Genomic DNA, 20,019 nt, shown 5'->3' on the forward strand with positions numbered 1-20,019 from the left:
GAGAGTCCCGTTCACAGGGGAGCCAGCAGGAAACCATCCCAAGCGGAGGCGGATCAGCAGCGCAGAGATGTCCCCAGCCGATACACAGGCAAGCAGTACATGGCCACCGGATCGGACCGGACCCCCTCCACAGGGGAGAGTGGGACATAGGAGAAAAAGAAAAGAAACGGCAGATCAACTGGTCTAAAAAGGGAGTCTATTTAAAGGCTAGGGTATACAAATGAGTTTTAAGGTGAGACTTAAATGCTTCTACTGAGGTGGCATCTAAAACTTTTACCGGGAGGGCATTCCAGAGTACTGGAGCCCGAAATGAAAACGCTCTATAGCCCGCAGACTTTTTTTGGGCTTTGGGAATCACTAATAAGCCGGAGTCCTTTGAAGGCAGATTTCTTGCCGGGACATATGGTACAATACAATCTGCAAGATAGGATGGAGCTAGACCGTGTAGTATTTTATACGTTAGTAGTAAAACCTTAAAGTCACATCTTAAGTGCACAGGAAGCCAGTGCAGGTGAGCCAGTATAGGTATATATGTATGTATATATGTATATAAAGGTATATACAGTATAGGTATATATGTATGTATATATGTATATAAAGGTATATACAGTATAGGTATATATGTATGTATATATGTATATAAAGGTATATACAGTACAGGTATATATGTATGTATATATGTATATAAAGTTATATACAGTATAGGTATATATGTATGTATATATGTATATAAAGGTATATACAGTACAGGTATATATGTATGTATATATGTATATAAAGGTATATACAGTATAGGTATATATGTATGTATATATGTATATAAAGGTATATACAGTATAGGTATATATGTATGTATATATGTATATAAAGGTATATACAGTATAGGTATATATGTATGTATATATGTATATAAAGGTATATACAGTACAGGTATATATGTATGTATATATGTATATAAAGGTATATACAGTATAGGTATATATGTATGTATATATGTATATAAAGGTATGTACAGTATAGGTATATATGTATGTATATATGTATATAAAGGTATATACAGTATAGGTATATATGTATGTATATATGTATATAAAGGTATATACAGTACAGGCGTAATGTGATCAGACTTTCTGGTTCTTGTCAAAAGTCTAGCAGCCGCATTTTGTACCAACTGTAATCTTTTAATGCTAGACATGGGGAGACCCGAAAATAATACGTCGTAGGACAAAGCGCCGCTTGCCAAATACTCTCATCCGGGAAGCATGTTGTGACAGTCGCTCGTTGTCGTCGTGCGGGTTCAATGGACCACCCAGGAAGGACATGATTTGAGCAGGTTTGACTTCTTTATTTTTCAATAATCTGCCGTTTCTTTTATTTTCCTCCTTGTACCACAGTAGAAGCATTTAAGTCTCACCTTAAAACTCATTCGTATACTCTAGCCTTTAAATAGACTCCCTTTTTAGACCAGTTGATCTGCCGTTTCTTTTCTTTTTCTCCTATGTCCCACTCCCCCTATTGAAGGGGTTCCGGTCCGATCCGGTGGCCATGTACTGCTCGCCTGTGTATCGGCTGGGGACATCTCTGCGCTGCTGATCCGCCTCCGCTTGGGACGTTTTCCTGCTTGCTCCGCTGTGAACGGGACTCTCGCTGCTGTGTTGGATCCGCTTTGGGCTGGACTCTCGCGACTGTGTTGGATCCATTACGGATTGAACTTTCACAGTATCATGCTAGACCCGCTCGACATCCATTGCTTTCCTCCTCTCCAAGGTTCTCATAGTCATCATTGTCACGGACGTCCCACTGGGTGTGAGATTTCCTTGCCCTTATGTGGGCCTACTGAGGATGTCGTAGTGGTTTGTGTGGTGGTTTGTGCAGCCCTTTGAGACACTAGGGATTTAGGGCTATATAAGTAAACATTGATTGATTGATTGATTGAATAAAGCTTGGTCGCAGCTCGGATCGCTTTTCAGCTCCTTCCTCCACTGCTCGTTCCGGGTCTGCTTTTCAGCCGCCCTCGTCGTCGTTCTCGTCTTGCGCTCTGTTGCTCTCGCTTCTCATGCGCCGCATACTCTCCTCCTTCCTCTTCGATCTTGCCTCCTTCTCCCCTTTTATACAGTGTCAGGATTATTGTTAATCGCTTCCCGATTTCCTGAATTTGATTGCGGCGGCGTCGCTCCCGGCATTCCCCGCCTCCTTGCCGCCATCTTGGGCAGGGCTACAGCGTGTCCTACCCCGCTGTTGGCCCTTCAGCTGCGCCTCTTCACACATGTTTGATATAAATAGTGGGGTTTCTAACAATTAGGAAGGTCTGTGTTATTTTTTCTTCCGACATAAACCATATTAAAACAAACTTTTTCCATTTTCATAAATTTTTCAAAAAGCTCCAGGGAGCCACTAGGACGGTGTTAAAGAGCCGAATGCGGCTCTAGATCCTCAGGTTGCCGACCCCCGGGTTAAGGGCATCAATCACATCTCTTCTTTGCTCCTCTTTCCGACAAATGTCCAATTCTATAAAAGTTTCCTTGCCAATAACTTGAAAAGCTGAAAGTAGTTCTAGAATAGTCCATCAGACTCAATTTGAATATTGGGCATAACAGCACATGAATTTGTGCAGATGCTCAGAAAAAAACATCAGGATTTATCTATTTTTGTGTACTGGGTTGTGATGCTCGTCACGCAGAGCCCGCCGGCCTGCTGATAAACCGGCATGTGAAGACTTGTCTGTCCGACAAATCAAAATCTAAGTTCAGCTCAGGTCCTGCTCGTCGGGAGTCCTGTATCCTGTTGAGATCTGCCCTTCGCTAACAATACTCTGCTCTCTACACTCGCCTGTTGCCCAAAGTGCTGTTCCTACGCAGCGTCGGATTAAAAGTAGTGAAAAAACAATGAAAAAAAAAAGTAACATTAATGATATCATGATGAATAAAATATAATGTGAAAAATATGCAAATTTTGGCTTTTAATCCATGAATTATTCTTTTTTTTCTGGCTTTTTTGGAGGATGACCTCTGTTTTTCCTCATATGTTTATTCCTTGTCAAGAAAGTATTGAATTATATTTATATAGCGCTTTTCTCTGGTGACTCAAAGCGCTTTACATAGTGAAACCCAATATCTAAGTTACATTTAAAGCAGTGTGGGTGGCACTGGGAGCAGGTGGGTAGAGTGTCTTGCCCAAGGACACAACGGCAGTGACTAGGACGGCGGAAGCGGGAATCGAGCCTGCAACCCTCAAGTTGCTGGCACGGCCACTCTACCAACAGAGCTACACTAAGTAAATTGCAGAACCAGTTCTGGAGTGGTTATGTTAAGGTCTTGGTCAAGGGTGTGGCCCCAGGATGCAGAGAGGGTAGACAAGGTAGAATTGCAAAAAGGGGAAAAAAATAACTATAAAGCACACTTAAAATACTTTCATTTTCTCAAAACTCGACAGTGCGCCTAACGTACAGAATAATTTGGGTTGTGCTTACCAACCTCGAAGCCATTTTATTTGGTTTAAGATGTAATGAGAAGTGTAACCACACATAAGAAATATGTGTAGACTGCAATAAGATGCCAGTAAACGACACCACAAATTTAAATGTTCCACACGGCGCTCAAAAGGCTATGAAGCCGCACCGCTTGATGGATTGTCGGCGCGTCACGACTACAGTAGTCAGACGTACTCTTCAACACACGAGTATTATTATGGGGTGTGTATAAGGGCCGCAAAATGGCACCTGTTCGCAGACATTTTATTGGGTGTTTTGTTTCGCAATATTATGCAAAACCAACTTTTATTTCCTCCTGGTACCAGCTGATCTGTATTTTGGGATCTGCATAAGTCCTGAAAATGTGCGCCCGTCCGCCTGTGTAGTCCGTGCCGACCACATAGACAATAAGCTTCTTTTTCTCTATCTTCTTGTTATGGGACATTCATCCTCCTGTTAATGATCCGCTGCCCGGATCATATTATGTTTTGGTTTTGAGTCTGCTAATGTTTGCCTTAGTTCCTGGTTGCACGTCCTTGTTTGATCTTGTCACCATAGTTACTTATTAGTTTCACCTGCCACTTGTTTCCGGACGCACACCTTTTTTTGTAATTACTGACCTGATTTAAGCCTGCCTTTTCTGTTCATTCAGTCTTGCCTTCTAGTTTGTGTTTTACACAACAGTGACAACTTTGATGACCTGATCTGTACTTGCTAGCTTCCGCGCTAATCCTTTGTTAGTTCTCTAGCTCACATGCTAGCGCTTTTGTTTTTTTCTAGCTCCCATGCTAGTTCTGTTTGTTTTGCCTTTTGTGCCTTCTGCAAGTTTTTCGGTTTCATAGTCTCTTTTATTTATTAAATAAATCAGTTTGTCTTACCTTCACGCTGTGTTCGAGCCCAACTGCATCATTGAGAGAACGACTCTGCATCACGATCCTCCGGATTCGTCACACCTCCGCTGTTGCCATTTCTAATATAAAGTAGTGTAAAGTTCTTACTTATATCTGTCAGTAAACTCGCCATTTTAGTGCTAAAACATACCGGTGTAGTGAGTTTATATTATTCACCTAAGGAACATTAGTTATTAGAGAGTTCCGGTCGGACGGATTTTCACAGGACATATTTCCAGCGTTGTTGTTGCACTAGTGAGCCACGGATGAGGAGATGCTGCTCCGTTGTTGATTGACGCAAACTCCGAATGTCATTAAAACAGTTAGCTCCATCTTTTGACACTTCTTCCACTCCCGTCCTTGCACGCTACACCGCTAGATCAAAGAAGACGCTGTCAAAGGTGAGCCACGTAAATAAGACCGCCCACAAAACGGCGCATCCTGACTGTCAGAAAGCAACTTGAAGATGATCCATGAATTGATTAACATGGACCCCGACTTAAACAAGTTGAAAAACGTATTCGGGTGTTATCATTTTCTGGTCAATCGCACGGAATATGTACTGTACTGTGCAATCTACTAATAAAAGTTTCAATCAATCAATCAATCAATCTGTAAAACATAATCTATGCAACATTTTGAGCAAAGAACCACCATTACATGTTATGTAGACCACAAGAAAGTATTTTACATTTAGAAAACAATTATAATAATATGAGTCCTTTACTGGGCCTTATATTCTGGTGCACCTCATAATGAAAAAAGATCGAAAATAGATAATTCATCGGCCGTGGACATTTTAATCCGGTGTGCCCTATGGTCCGGAAAATACGGTATATCTCCTCCTCCCAGTTTTAAATGTATTCTGATAATCAGCATAAAATATATTGCACCCGCTATCTTACTCATTTAAGAGAAATTACCCTTAGTAGTATGGGCAGCACGGTGGAACAGGGGTTAGTGCATGTACCTCACTATACAAAGGTCCTGAGCAGTCCTGGGTTCGATCCCGGGCTCTGGATCTTTCTGTTTGGAGTTTGCATGTTCTCCCCGTGACTGTGTGGGTTCCCTCCAGGTACTCCCACCTCCAAAGACATGCACCTGGGGATCGGTAGATTGGCAACACTAAATGTGAGTGTTGTCTGTCTATCTATGTTGGCCCTGCGATGAGGTGGCGACTTGTCCAGGGTGTACGCCGCCTTCCGCTCGATTGTAGTGAGGTGACTTATATTTATATAGCGCTTTTCTCAAGTGACTCAAAGCGCTTTACATAGCGAAACCCAATATCTAAGTTACATTTAAACCAGTGTGGGTGGCACTGGGAGCAGGTGGGTAAAGTGTCTTGCCCAAGGACACAACGGCAGTGGCTAGGATGGCGGAAGCGGGAATCGAACCTGCACCCCTCAAGTTGCTGGCACGGCCACTCTACCAACCGAGCTATGCCGCTGAGATAGACTCTAGCACCCCGTCGCGACCCGAACAGGACAAGCGGCAGAGAATGGATGGGCGGGCCCTTCGTAGTTTAACTTTGCGTGCCCTATCAAGTTTGAACGGGTTTTAGTACTACACCTGTGGGAGGTGCCAAATAAGTGTTTGATGAGCTTTCCTCAACTTTATCAGTACTTATTGCCACCTTTCCCAACTTCTTTGTCACGTGTTCCTGGTATCAAATTCTAAAAATCAAAAATACCAGTTTAAACATCAAATATGTTGTCTTTGTAGCATATTCAACTGAATATGGGTTGACAATGAATGAATGAATGAATGGTTTATTTTGAGCCATGCAAACAAAACAAGAGAATGACATAAAATACAAAAGAAATATATAGATACATTATTTTTACACCTACATTGAAAACATTACATGTGACTAATCTTTTGTAGATGTCAAGATTGGCTCAAAAGGGAGTGGGAAGAAGTAAACTTATTAGGTCCCACCCCTATACATACACAATATATATATATATATACAATATATTATACAATAATATATATAATATAATTCAATTCAGTGGTTGCTGCTATATATTGTCTATATAAAATACATTTAAATTCACACACACTTACATATATACATATGTACACACATATATACAATTTATATATATATATACATATATACACACATACATACATATACACACATAATCACATACATACACACATGCATATACCCAAAATACACACATATCCATCACACACACACACACACACACACACACACACCTATATAAATACTATAAATATAATAGTATATATAATATACACTTTTGTCGAGACATTATTAACAGTTTATGGTGCCTATGGGAACAAGCTTTCATTTTGACTGTGATATTAGTGGTTAATAGTGGATCTGTGGCTGTGGAGCTACTGCCCCTGATCAACAGGATTCGCAAATCATTGTATTCCGTTTATATTTACATCTAACACGATTTCCCAACTCATATGGAAACGGCTTTGCAACACAGTGGTGAACATGCCCTTTCCCAACTACTTTGGCAAGTGTTGCAGCCATGAAATTCTAAGTTAATTATTATTCGCGAAAAAAATATCAAGTTTATGAGTTTGAACATCAATTATCTTGTCTTTGTAGCATATTCAACTGAATATGGGTTGACAATGATTCACAAATCATTGTATTCCGTTTATATTTACATCTAACACAATTTCCCAACTGATATGGAAACGGGTTTGCAACACAGTGGTGAACATGCCCTTTCCCAACTACTTTGGCAAGTGTTGCAGCCATGAAATTCTAAGTTAATTATTATTCGCAAAAAAAATATCAAGTTTATGAGTTTGAACATCAATTATCTTGTCTTTGTAGTGCATTCAACTGAATATGGGTTGAAAATGATTTGCAAATCATTGTATTCCGTTTATATTTACATCTAACACAATTTCCCAACTGATATGGAAACGGGGTTTGCAACACATTGGTGAACATGCCCTTTCCCAACTACTTTGGCAAGTGTTGCAGCCATGAAAGTCTACGTTAATTATTATTTGCAAAAAAAAAATAACGTTTTATTATTATTTTGAAAATCAAATATCTGTCTTTGTAGTGCATTCAACTGAATATGGGTTGAAAAGGATTTGCAAACTATTGTATTCTGTTTATATTTACATCAAACGCAATATCCCAACTCATATGGAAACAGGGTTTGTAGATCAGCTCTTTAGCATCACTTGCCTGCGATGATTCTAACTCCGTCTTTCTATTTGTTTTCTTCCAGAATGAGTACACATGTCCACGGCCCTTACCCGGCGCCTGGCTGGGGGATCTGACTACCATCCATTAAGAAGGACCGCTTTGGACCGTGGAAAAAAAAAAATCATCTTAACACAAACACGAGGATAGCTACCCAAAGAACCCGTAAGGATCCTATTCAGATTCTTCAGTGAAAAAAAAACTCCCAAGAAACATCCCCAAGATACACTGAGAGGTAGTAATACCTTTTTAATAACTTCGAAACGAAACGGTCGGAATTTCCCGATGCCGACGGCGAACCGTGGACGCGAATACGGGAAAATGACTCATCTTGACGCTCGGGGATTTCCGCCAGGACAATTTGATTGAGTTGGAAGAAAGAGACTTGTACTGTACATATTGTAAGAGGCTTTAACATGTGCTACTGGTGAAGATGCACCGCCTGGACGGACCCCTGCCTGATTAAAAATAGATTTTGTTTACAACAGGAAGCATCTTATAAGGTAGATTTTTTTTTTTTTTTTTGGACACTTTCACGAGACTTGATTGGTGTGTATGTGCCTAACTGGATCAGAATCAGTGTGTTTTTTTGTTTGTTTGTATTTTGCACTTGTTGGTAAAGATAAACAAGCTTTACCAGGTTTACGGGCAAATCGGTAAGAGCTGAGATTATCCCAGGGGTCGGGAACTCCAAATGGTGAAAAGAGCCATATTGGACCACAAATGAAGGACTCATATAAGTGTTATAATGACGCCAACACATGATGAAAGTCAGGGGTGTCAAACTCAAATACAGAGTGGGCCAAAATTTTACACGGAACAAAGCGGCGGGCCAAGGTTGAACAAATGAACCTTTTAATAAGGACCCAAACGAGTTTTGCATTAAATATTGAAAAAGCAAGGCTTAAATAACTTAAGTGACATGCAAAATCAGTTTCAAATAATAATAATAATAATTAAAAAAAATATCAATGCCATCCATTATTATTCCCTTTTTGGGGTTGCAGGGGGTGCTGGCGCCTATCTCAGCTACAATCGGGCGGAAGGCGGGATACACCCTGGACAAGTCACAGATAGATAGACAACATTCACACTCACATTCGCACACTAGGGCCAATTTAGTGTTGCCAATCAACCTATCCCCAAAATATCAATGGCATATCAAATAAAATTTAAATAAAAATTTTATGCCTTTTTTTCTATTTGCAATCTTCTGAGGTAAATATCACATTTTTTCCCACAGGCTATTAATACATTTGAAAATAAAATAACAATAATGACTGAACCAAACATTCAAGCCTTGAAGTAGCAAGAGAAAATGCACGAATAAATCGTTAATTATTGCTCAGTTTGCTGGAAGTTTCCCGGAAGAGTTAGTGCTGCAAGGGGGTTCTGGGTATTTGTTCGGTTGTGTTACGGTGCGGATGTTCACCCGGAATGTGTTTGTCATTCTTGTTTGGTGCGGGTTCACAGTGTGGCGAATATTTGTAACAGTGTTAAAGTTGTTTTTACGGCCACCGTCAGTGTGACCTGTATGGCTGTTGACCAAGTATGCCTTGCATTCACTTGTGCGTGTGTGTGTGTGTGTAAAAGGCACAAATATTATGTGACACGCTCTTATTATGGAGGAAAAGCGGACGTGGCGACAGGTTGTAGAGAACGCTAAAGGCAGTGCCTTAAATGCACGCCCCCAATATAGTTGTCCAGGTGGAAATCGGTAGAAATTCGGGAGAATGGTTGCCCCGGGAGATTTTCGGGAGGGGCACTGAACTTCGGGAAAATTAGGAGGGTTGGCAAGCGGTGAATGCGGTGTTACAGCGGCACCTACCCTGTATAACACCGGCGGGCCAGCTCTAATGCTAAATTGATATCGCCTCAAGGGCCAAATTAAATTAAACGGCGGGCCGAATTTGGCCCGCGGGCCAGAGTTTGACACCCATGATGTAAGCGGCTAATTAGCTACATTAGCCTTCTATCAAAATGATTACGTATCACAGGCTGACGTAAATCTTGAAATGTGATTGTGGGTAGGCGGAGCCCACTGTCCGATAAGAGAGGCAGGGCATGACGGCGGCGAGGAGGCGGGGATGGCGATCGAGTGCCGGGAGCGACGCCACAATCAAAATCAGGTGCGTGGATCGCGCACCTGTATAGGATTAATGAAATCTCACACTTTTTAAAAGGACGGCAGCCATGGACGTGGGGAGAAACAACGACGGAACGAGACGAAGCGTTTCTTTTCAGTCGTCCGCGTCATCTGCCTCTCGCTCTCCCTCTCTTTCGGGTTTCATGCGCTTCGTCTCGTTCCATCGTTGTTTCTCCCCCTCTCTCCCTGCCGCCCTTTTAAAGAGTGCGAGAGGATTCATTAATCCTATACAGGTGCGTGCTAAAGAGCCGCATGTGGCTCCAGAGCCGCGGGTTGCTGACCCCCGGACTATCCCAAGCCAATGACTTTTGCAGGTTTTTACATTTATTTGGTTTTACTTTTTTCGTTCAAAGTGGTTTTCTTAGTTTGACCGGAAAATGCAATCAGGAGGTGAGTAGAAAAAGAGCGAGAGAAGCTCTTGCCATGAAGAAAATGTAATTTTCTAAGAATACGATGTTGTTAATGTTGTACTTTAAAGGTCTTTGTTTGCCCAGTTTTTACCATAAAAAAAAACAAACAAGAAAAACCCCGAATGCACTGCTTTTGCTGTCAGCGCGCCGGACTTGATGGGAAAAAATCTCAATGACGTTTGTTTTATTTCAGCATATTTTTCTTTACTTCATTATCACTGTACAGAATTTGAAGGCCTTCATCATTTCGTGTGTGAAGTAGACGGCAGGGTTTCTTTTTCTGACCTGCTCAGCGCATTCCTTTCCTTCGGTGGGTAATGAAGTGGAAATGTAGCTCATTACCAATGAAAGGATGGTCTTCAATGGGAGGAGTTTCAAATACACCCAAAAAAAAAAAAAAAAAAATCATAAAAATCCCTAAAAAGTGACATTAATCTGCTGTTCTCATAAGAATTTAGTAGGATCCGACAAAACTAATTCAAATACGGATTTCAATTGAAATAATTGGTGTTAATGGCAATCTTTTTATTACTAATGCACAATTTCATATGGATTTCCCCCCCCCCTCGCCACCCCCACATTTTAAAAATATTTGTTTTTACAAAACTCATACAAGGGACATGGAAAAAAACATTTTTTTGGGGGGGATCATTTATTTTTTATTTTTTCGTGCTTACGAGATATGTATCACGTGAGTACGAGAAAGCATTGTCGTGTTTCAGCAGTGTTTTCCTTCCGTTGCCCTGGATCTCGACTAGCTCCCTCGTTCCTCGACTCCTCGCTCGCCCCTGGACTCTGACGCCTCTCTCTCGCCCCGGATCACCTGCCTGCCCCATGGACTGCCTCGTTCCTCGTATTTCGTTCAACACTTTAGTAACACACACTTCAGTTAAAGTCTACACATAGTCTTACACCATACACACTCTTGAGTTTTGTCACACTTCATTTCCGAAGTTTATTAGTTTATATTGTTTATTATTCTTACTATATATACAGTAATATATATATATATATATATATATATATATATATATATATATATATATATATATATATATATATATATATGTATATGTATGAAATACTTGACTTTCAATGAATTCTAGCTATATATATTTATTTTATTATATACATAAATAAAAGAAATACTTGAATTTCAGACGGCACCTATCAAATACACAGTAATAAAAACACAGTTGTTCTACTAACTGAAATGTGCTTGCTGGTTATTAAAAAAAACCCAACAACATCACTTACCTTTCACTATTTGAGTAACCTTTGTTCTGCCATTTGCGTACTGACGAGAGTCACTTGCCGTCAGGTGCCCAACACCACGTAAATCATCTCTACAGAACTGTTTCATGAGGGGAGGGAACCCCTCATGAAACAGTTCTGTAGAGATGAAGTAGTCTTGGGATTTTTCCCACACATACATATATATATATATATATATATATATATATATATATATATATATATATATATATACCGTATATATTATAGTTATTTTAAAACGTCTTCTCTCTCCGGCACTTACCAAAGGCATGCAGTAAAAATTTGAGTGTGATGTAAGCTTGGACCTTAAATCCTACTGAATAGCTCTTGATCTTTTTCCCTTCATGCGATTTCAAATTACCAATATTGAAATCAGCCTCCTCCATTTTGAAAATGATGACGGGGGAAGTGTCACTTGTGACTTCACGAGTTTGACCCGGCGGTAATACTAAGCATGCGCTAATTATTTTGCGAAGCGAGTTCGACCCGGCAGTAATTCAAAGCAGGCGCATACTATATGTCCTGCGTCAATTCAAGAAAATACGGTATATATATATATATATATATATATATATATATATATATATATATATATATATATATATATATATATATATACGGTATATATATATATATATATATAGTGTATCCATTCAAAAGTGAATGGTACCCATCTCTAATTATCGTCAACATTAGTCCTGGAAAACTATCGCAATACTTTGGTATTGTGAGTAACCTTGAAATTCCCCTCCCAAGTTGATTAGGCTTATTCCAAATTCTTATGAGAACAGTTCCTTTCATTGCATCATCAAAAATGCCTTTTATTTATTGTTTCTCACATTTAGTTTCTTTTATTCGTGTGTGTCTTTGGAAGTCTTGCAGGGACGGTGTTCACTCGGACTGTCTGTCCTGTACAGATAACTCAGCTCTTTTATTTTATTTTTTTACATGAAATAACTTGTTTCACTCCCCATCAAAGCAACCATCCCACACTCTCTACCTTGCTGTGTGCTCTTCTTTGTGTGTTTCTTCTAATTCCTAATTGGAAGCATATTGAGTTGCTTCTCCAAACCTTTAAATGTAAACCTTTTTGGGGGGGGCGGGGTCATTTTCTATTGTAAATTCCTGCTTTCCTCATTGTTGATGCTTTGCGGGTGTAAGCTTTGTTCACTTTCCACAGTATGTTTTTTTTTTAATGAAAACATTCATTGGTCAGCAATATGAATTGGTAAAATAAAACATGACTTGGCCATAATTTGTTCCTACTCCAGGGTTGCATGGTGTTGTACAGCGTGGTGCATTTCTTCACACCCTCCAAAAAAGAGAGCGGACTATTTCTGTAGTCAGTTGGAAGCGTGTCTTAATGAAATTAAACAACGGATGTCCGCTAATTTTTTGCAACTTAACGCCCAAAAAACGGAAATGCTGATTATCGATCCTGCTAGACACCGACCTCTATCTAATAATACAACTTTAACATTTGACAACCAAATAATAAAACTAGGTGACTCGGTAAAAAATCTGGGTATTATCTTCGACCCAACTCTCTCCTTTGAGTCACACATTAAAAGCGTTACTAAAACGACCTTCTTTCATCTCCGTAATATTGCTGAAATTCGCTCTATTTTGTCCACTAAAAACGCCGAGATCATTATCCATGCGTTTGTTACGTCTCGTCTCGATTACTGTAATGTATTGTTTTCGGGTCTCCCCATGTCTAGCATTAAAAGATTACAGTTGGTACAAAATGCGGCTGCTAGACATTTGACAAGAACAAGAAAGTCTGATCACATTACGCCTGTACTGACTCACCTGCACTGGCTTCCTGTGCACTTAAGATGTGACTTTAAGGTTTTACTAATTACGTATAAAATACTACACGGTCTAGCTCCATCCTATCTTGCCGAATGTATTGTACCATATGTCCCGGCAAGAAATCTGCGTTCAAAAGACTCCGGCTTATTAGTGATTCCTAAAGCCCAAAAAAAGTCTGTGGGCTATAGAGCGTTTTCCGTTCGGGCTCCAGTACTCTGGAATGCCCTCCCGGTAACAGTTCGAGATGCTACCTCAGTAGAAGCATTTAAGTCTCACCTTAAAACTCATTTGTATACGCTAGCCTTTAAATAGACCTCCTTTTTAGACCAGTTGATCTGCCGCTTCTTTTCTTTTTTCTCCTATGTCCCCCCCTCCCTTGTGGAGGGGGTCCAGTCCGATGACCATGGATGAAGTACTGGCTGTCCAGAGTCGAGACCCAGGCTGGACCGCTCGTCGGGACCCAGGATGGACCGCTCGCCTGTGTATCGGTTGGGGACATCTCTACGCTGCTGATCCGCCTCCGCTTGGGATGGTTTCCTGTGGACGGCACTCTCGCTGCTGTCTTGGATCCGCTTTGAACTGAACTCTCGTGACTGTGTTGGAGCCACTATGGATTGAACTTTCACAGTATCATGTTAGACCCGCTCGACATCCATTGCTTTCGGTCCCCTAGAGGGGGGGTTTGCCCACATCTGAGGTCCTCTCCAAGGTTTCTCATAGTCAGCATTGTCACTGGCGTCCCACTGGATGTGAATTCTCCCTGCCCACTGGGTGTGAGTTTTCCTTGCCCTTTTGTGGGTTCTTCCGAGGATGTTGTAGTCGTAATGATTTGTGCAGTCCTTTGAGATATTTGTGATTTGGGGCTATATAAATAAACATTGATTGATTGATTGATTTCCCGTGGATCAGAAGCCATCATACCAACATTAGCTTCGTTGAGTTAGAGCGGACCGTCCGTCTCAGCTTGACTGGTTTTGCACAAACGGCTTCCGCTGTGAGCAGCAACAGCCCTGATTAAGCACCCTGTGAAATGTGTTGTATATCTCAGGAAGGAGTCATGTTTTGTGTTAACCCCCCCACCCACCCACCCACATGTTCACAGAGCTCGGAACATGTCAAGCTGTCAGCCCGGAGGTCCTGAAGGTCCAATGTTCACCTCTTCTACCAACCCTGTTTCCAAATGAGTTGGGAAATTGTGTTAGATGTAAATATAAACGGAATATAGTGATTTGCAAATGATTTTCAACCCATATTCAGTTGAATATGCTACAAACCAACATTGAATGACCGTGATTTTCGGTCCCTCAGACGGCACTGTATCAAAAACCGACATCAATCTGTAAAGGATATCACCACATGGGCTCAGGAACACTTCAGAAAACCACTGTCACTAAAAACAGTTGTAAGTGCAAGCTAAACCTCTACACATGGAAAGCGAAAGCCATTTATCAACAACATCCAGAAACGCAGCTGGCTTTTCTGGGCCCGAGATCATCTAAGATGGACTGATGCGAAGTGGAAAAGTGTTCTGTGTTCTAACGAGTTCACATTTCAAATCGTTTTTGGAAATATTCGACATCAAGGAAGTAAACCATCCAGACTGTTATCGACGGAAAGTTGAAAAGCCAGCATGTGTGATGGTATGGGGGTGCATTAGTGCCCAAGGCATGGGGAACTTACACATCTGGGAAGGCACCATTAATGCTGAAAGGTACATACAGGTTTTGGAACAACGTATGCTGCCATCTAAGCGCCCCTGCTTATTTCAGCAAGACAATGCCAAGACACATTTAGCACGTGTTACAAGAGTGTGGCTTTGTAAAAAAAAGAGTGCTGGTCCTTTCCTGGCCTGCCTGCAGTACAGGCGAAAATGTGTGGCGCATTATGAAGCGTAAAATACGACAGCAGAGACCCCGGACTGTTGAAGGACTGAAGCTCTACATAAAACAAGAATGGGAAAGAATTCCACTTTCAAAGCTTCAAAAATTAGTTTCCTCAGTTCCCAAACGTTTATTGAGTGTTGTTGAAATAAAAGGTGATGTAACACAGTGGTGAACATGCCCTTTCCCAACTACTTTGGCAAGTGTTGCAGCCATGAAATTCTAAGTTAATTATTATTTGCAAAAAAAATTAAGTTTATGAGTTTGACCATCAAATATCTTGTCTTTGTAGCATATTCAACTGAATATGGGTTGAAAAGGATTTGCAAATCATTGTATTCCGTTTATATTTACATCTAACACAATTTCCCAACTCATATGGAAACGGGGTTTGTACTATAGTTGAGAAAAGTGCACCAACTTAAGAGTGTTTTGAGATAAGAGCTGTCTCTCGGCTGATTGTTATTTTCTAAGATGTAGGGCTCTCCCGGTGTTCTTTAAGTGAACAGTCAGAGGTCAGGACTTCCTTAAAGGATTTAACAATTTTGCGAAGCTCACAACAAAGGCAGGATTGGTCCCAATCAGCAATCAGCTAGCTATGACCAAGCGACGTCACGTGTGTGTCGCAACTTGTTCCTCCCAGATGCAGACGGACAACTCCGGACGACAGCGTGAGGTAGGAAATGATTTATTTTCTCATAAATTATACACCAAAGACACAAACAGGCAAAAACAAAACAAAAGGGATGTGTGCCGTTCGCGCGGGAAGCTAAGGTAATTACTTAGTTAGGAGCAGAGGTGGGTAGAGAAGCCAGAAATTGTACTCAAGTAAGAGTACTGTTACTTTAGAGATTTATTACTCAAGTAAAAGTAAGGAGTAGTCACCCAAATATTTACTAGAGTAAAAGTAAAAAGTACGTTGTGAAAAAACTACTCAAGTACTGAGTAACTGATGAGTAACCTGTTTGTTTAATGATGACGGCAACAAATAATGCACAAAAACATAACAATAGCAATGAGCAAATTCATAGCTAGGAATATCTCTTAAGCAACTAAAACAATAATATATATTAAATAATAATACATTAAAATAAAAAAAATAAGGCAAAATGAGCCACAATAACTTAACAGCACCGTAGGCTCAGTAGGCATTCATTGATTTGATTGATTGATTAAAACTTGTATTAGTAGATTGCACAGTTCAGTACATATTCTGTACAATTGACCACTAAATGGTAACACCTCAATAAGTTTTTCAACGTTAATCAATGACTTAATAAATGACCAAGTCGAGGTGATCTACCTCATATATACATACACACACTTATCATATATATATACAGTATATAATTTATAGTTTTTTATTTTGCCGTTTTTGTTCACATGTTGAAAGTGTTTTAATGAATATACATGCATGTTTAACATAGATTCCTATCTTTCATGAAGACAAGAATATAAGTTGGTGTATTACCTGATTCTGATGACTTGCATTGATTGGAATCTTACCATGAATTGATTAACGTGGACCCCGACTTAAACAAGTTGAAAAACTTATTGGGGTGTTACCATTTAGTGGTCAATTGTACGGAATATGTACTGAACTGTGCAATCTACTAATAAAAGTATCAATCAATCAAAACAGTATAGTGCTGATAACGTCCACGTTTTCAAATGGAGGAGAAAAAAAGTTCCTCTTTTCTGTCTAATACCACATGAAAGTCGTTGGTTTTTAGCATCTTATTTGTCCAGCTTCCATATTCGTTTTTATACACTTTACAAGAAATACATTGGCGGCAAACTACGTAGCTTGCTAGCTTGTTAGTGCTGACTTTCGGAGACTCTTATTTGGTTAGCGCAGGCGCGATGGAGCGGCGCTTTTATTATGAAGACAGGAACCGTGCGATCAGTCTTTAGGCTTTTGACGGGAAGTACGGCAAGAATATGTCCGGCAAGAAATCTGCGTTAAAAAAACTCCGGCTTATTAGTGATTCCTGGAGCCCAAAAAAAAGTCTGCGGGCTATAGAGCGTTTTCCGTTCGGGCTCCAGTACTCTGGAATGCCCTCCCGGTAACAGTTCGAGATGCTACCTCAGTAGAAGCATTTAAGTCTCACCTTAAAACTCATCTGTATACTCTAGCCTTTAAATAGACCTCCTTTTTAGACCAGTTGATCTGCCGCTTCTTTTCTTTTTTTCTCCTATGTCCCCCCCTCCCTTGTGGAGGGGGTCCGGTCCGATGACCATGGATGAAGTACTGGCTGTCCAGAGTCCAGACCCAGGATGGACCGCTCGCCTGTGTATCGGTTGGGGACATCTCTACGCTGCTGATCCGCCTCCGCTTGGTATGGTTTCCTGTGGACGGGACTCTCGCTGCTGTCTTGGATCCGCTTTGAACTGAACTCTCGCGGCTGTGTTGGAGCCACTATGGATTGAGCTTTCACAGTATCATGTTAGACCCGCTCGACATCCATTGCTTTCGGTCCCCTAGAGGGGGGGGGGGTTGCCCACATCTGAGGTCCTCTCCAAGGTTTCTCATAGTCAGCATTGTCACTGGCGTCCCACTGGATGTGAATTCTCCCTGCCCACTGGGTGTGAGTTTTCTTTGCCCTTTTGTGGGTTCTTCCGAGGATGTTGTAGTCGTAATGATTTGTGCAGTCCTTTGAGACATTTGTGATTTGGGGCTATATAAATAAACATTGATTGATTGATTGATTTAAAATGAGAAGATATGTAATCAAACAGTACCTTTTTAAATATTTTCAGTCGCGTAAAATTAAGTGTCGCCCCAAATCTGGTCTTGGGCTACCCTGCATTATTATTTTTTTCTTTTAAATGGCATGTTACGTGTTAAACGGTTGTGCTTTGGGGGAATAATTACCAATTGTTTTTTAATGCTAAATCTGTATTTTGAGTTAAGAGCTTAGTCAAAGGACCAATTAAGGTAAATTGAGTTACTTCCTGCCCTTGGTTTGTCACTCCACTCTTTACTTGTCTGCTAACATCTGTTCTGTGTGCCCTGAGACTCTTTTACTTTCTGCAACCTATTTCTAGCGATCATTCTCAGTTTTTTTTTTTGTTTGGATGTCTGCATCAATTTCAGTTAAATGTACCCTTTTAAAGTGTGTTTCTTTTCGGTGTACGGGGATTACTGCTCCCCTGATGTAACGGGGATGGATTGTGTTCAGTTTTTTGCTTCCAGCAAGTTAAAAATATATATATATTTTTTTGCAATGCAAGTGCTGACTGTGGATTATCCACAGTAAACGGTGCAATGTGTCTGCAAATATACGACTGCTGCTTTTCTTCAGAATTATTTTTCCCGGTTTTGTGGCGATGAAATTCAGTTTACTGTCATAAATTTGAAAACACACACAGCCATGGAGTTGTCGTCTTTCCTAAAACCCTTTAAAATTAAATTAGTCATTATAAATCAGGTAACAATGAAAGAGTGAATCTTTACAAGATTGTTGCACTGACCATAAACATTAAGACCAGTGGTCTCAGACACTGGTCTAAATGCGGCTCACGGAACCTTATTTTGCGGCCCCCACCTTAAAATGAAATTTTAATGTTAGTGCGGCCCGCAAGTTTTATATGTATGGCGTTTGACATCGTTGTGTTACTTGGGTTTAAAATGGCTCTTTCAACGTTCTGGGTTGCCTACCCCTGCATTAGTGGAAAAGCGGCAAATGAGTGAAAGCGACAGAGACGTTGCCAAACCCGAAATTGGAGGTCTTAAGGTTGGCAAGTATGAAAAAGATGGCACCAGAAGAACAGTATAAGCAGGAAAAAAACGTTTTTTATGATTTGCGAGCCAACATTCCCCAGCAAAGGGATTCGTCCTACAGGTCCTGCTCAGTCTATCCCTCGGTCCAAACCGTACCCAGTTTTTGACATCCGAATTGCGTCATACATTTTTGATACCTCTGCGCCTTTGTCCCCCTCCTTTCTTTTGGTCTCACTTTTTGATCCGCTGCTGTTCCCGATGATCTCCATAACTCCGTCTTCATCAGCGGCATACGAAGTGGCAGAGCAGACAGTGTCGCCCGCCTCTCGGCAGATACCATGCATTATTCATGGGACTTCAGTTCCCTGGCGACTAACAGTTGGCGCTCTGAAGCCCTTCACCAAAGAGGCCCCCCTGAAAGAGGATGTTAAACTATAAGCCTAATGGTGACGTTAAATGTAGCGCAGTAAAAAAAAAACAAAGATCCATTTGAGGCAGGCGGTGTCCATTTATCAAGGGATTTTTAAAAAAATGGTGTTGAGATGCGGACTACTCAAAAAAATGTGTTGCTTTCACATGTTTTTCAACAGAGAGTTATGAAGGGGACTAAAATAAAATCCATCCATTGTCCCAAAGGAAGGATTAATTGAGAAACCGGGAAGTTCTTCTTTTCTGCTTCTGGCCCTTGCGTCACAATCTCGGCGAACTTCAAGAGCTGACTCACCAGCTTTTCTCACAAAAGGGAGCTAAATTTGAGATGACACTTTTTATGTGACTTGTCTTTCAGTTCAGGGGGAAGCGTCCTCCTTGTCTGAGAGGGAGGTGTTGCTGCTCCGGAACTGTGGATGCCCATTTAGAATAGAATATAAAGTACTTTATTGATCCCTGGGGGGAAATTCAGCACCACATATCGCTCACAATAGACAATAATAATAATAAATAATATAATATTGTACAAAACCCGTTTCCATATGAGTTGGGAAATTGTGTAAGATGTAAATATAAACAGAATACAATGATTTGCAAATAATTTTCAACCCATATTCAATTAAATGCACTAAAAAGACAAGATATTTGATGTTCAAACTAATAAACTTTGTTTTTATTTATTTTTTTGCACATAATAATTAACTTAGAATTTCATGGCTGCAACACGTGCCAAAGTAGTTGGGAAAGGGCATGTTCACCACTGTGTTACA

General features: G+C 40.6%; 1 protein-coding gene across 2 annotated transcripts in view; it reads left to right on the forward strand.

The window, feature by feature from the left end:
• Positions 1-8,295, forward strand: part of lrrtm4l1 (leucine rich repeat transmembrane neuronal 4 like 1) — a 139,592-nt gene extending 131,297 nt beyond the window's left edge. For both annotated transcript variants that reach the window (XR_009802473.1, XM_061877069.1), the window contains exon 3: positions 7,596-8,295. Coding sequence is in view for 1 of the 2 variants with exons in the window: in XM_061877069.1 (XP_061733053.1) it covers positions 7,596-7,661 (66 nt within the window). In the remaining variant the exon portion in view is untranslated. The remainder of the gene's footprint in view (positions 1-7,595) is intronic.
• The last annotated feature ends 11,724 nt before the right edge of the window (positions 8,296-20,019 follow it).

This window comes from Nerophis ophidion, linkage group LG17, assembly GCF_033978795.1.
Source record: "Nerophis ophidion isolate RoL-2023_Sa linkage group LG17, RoL_Noph_v1.0, whole genome shotgun sequence".
NCBI lineage: Eukaryota > Metazoa > Chordata > Actinopteri > Syngnathiformes > Syngnathidae > Nerophis > Nerophis ophidion.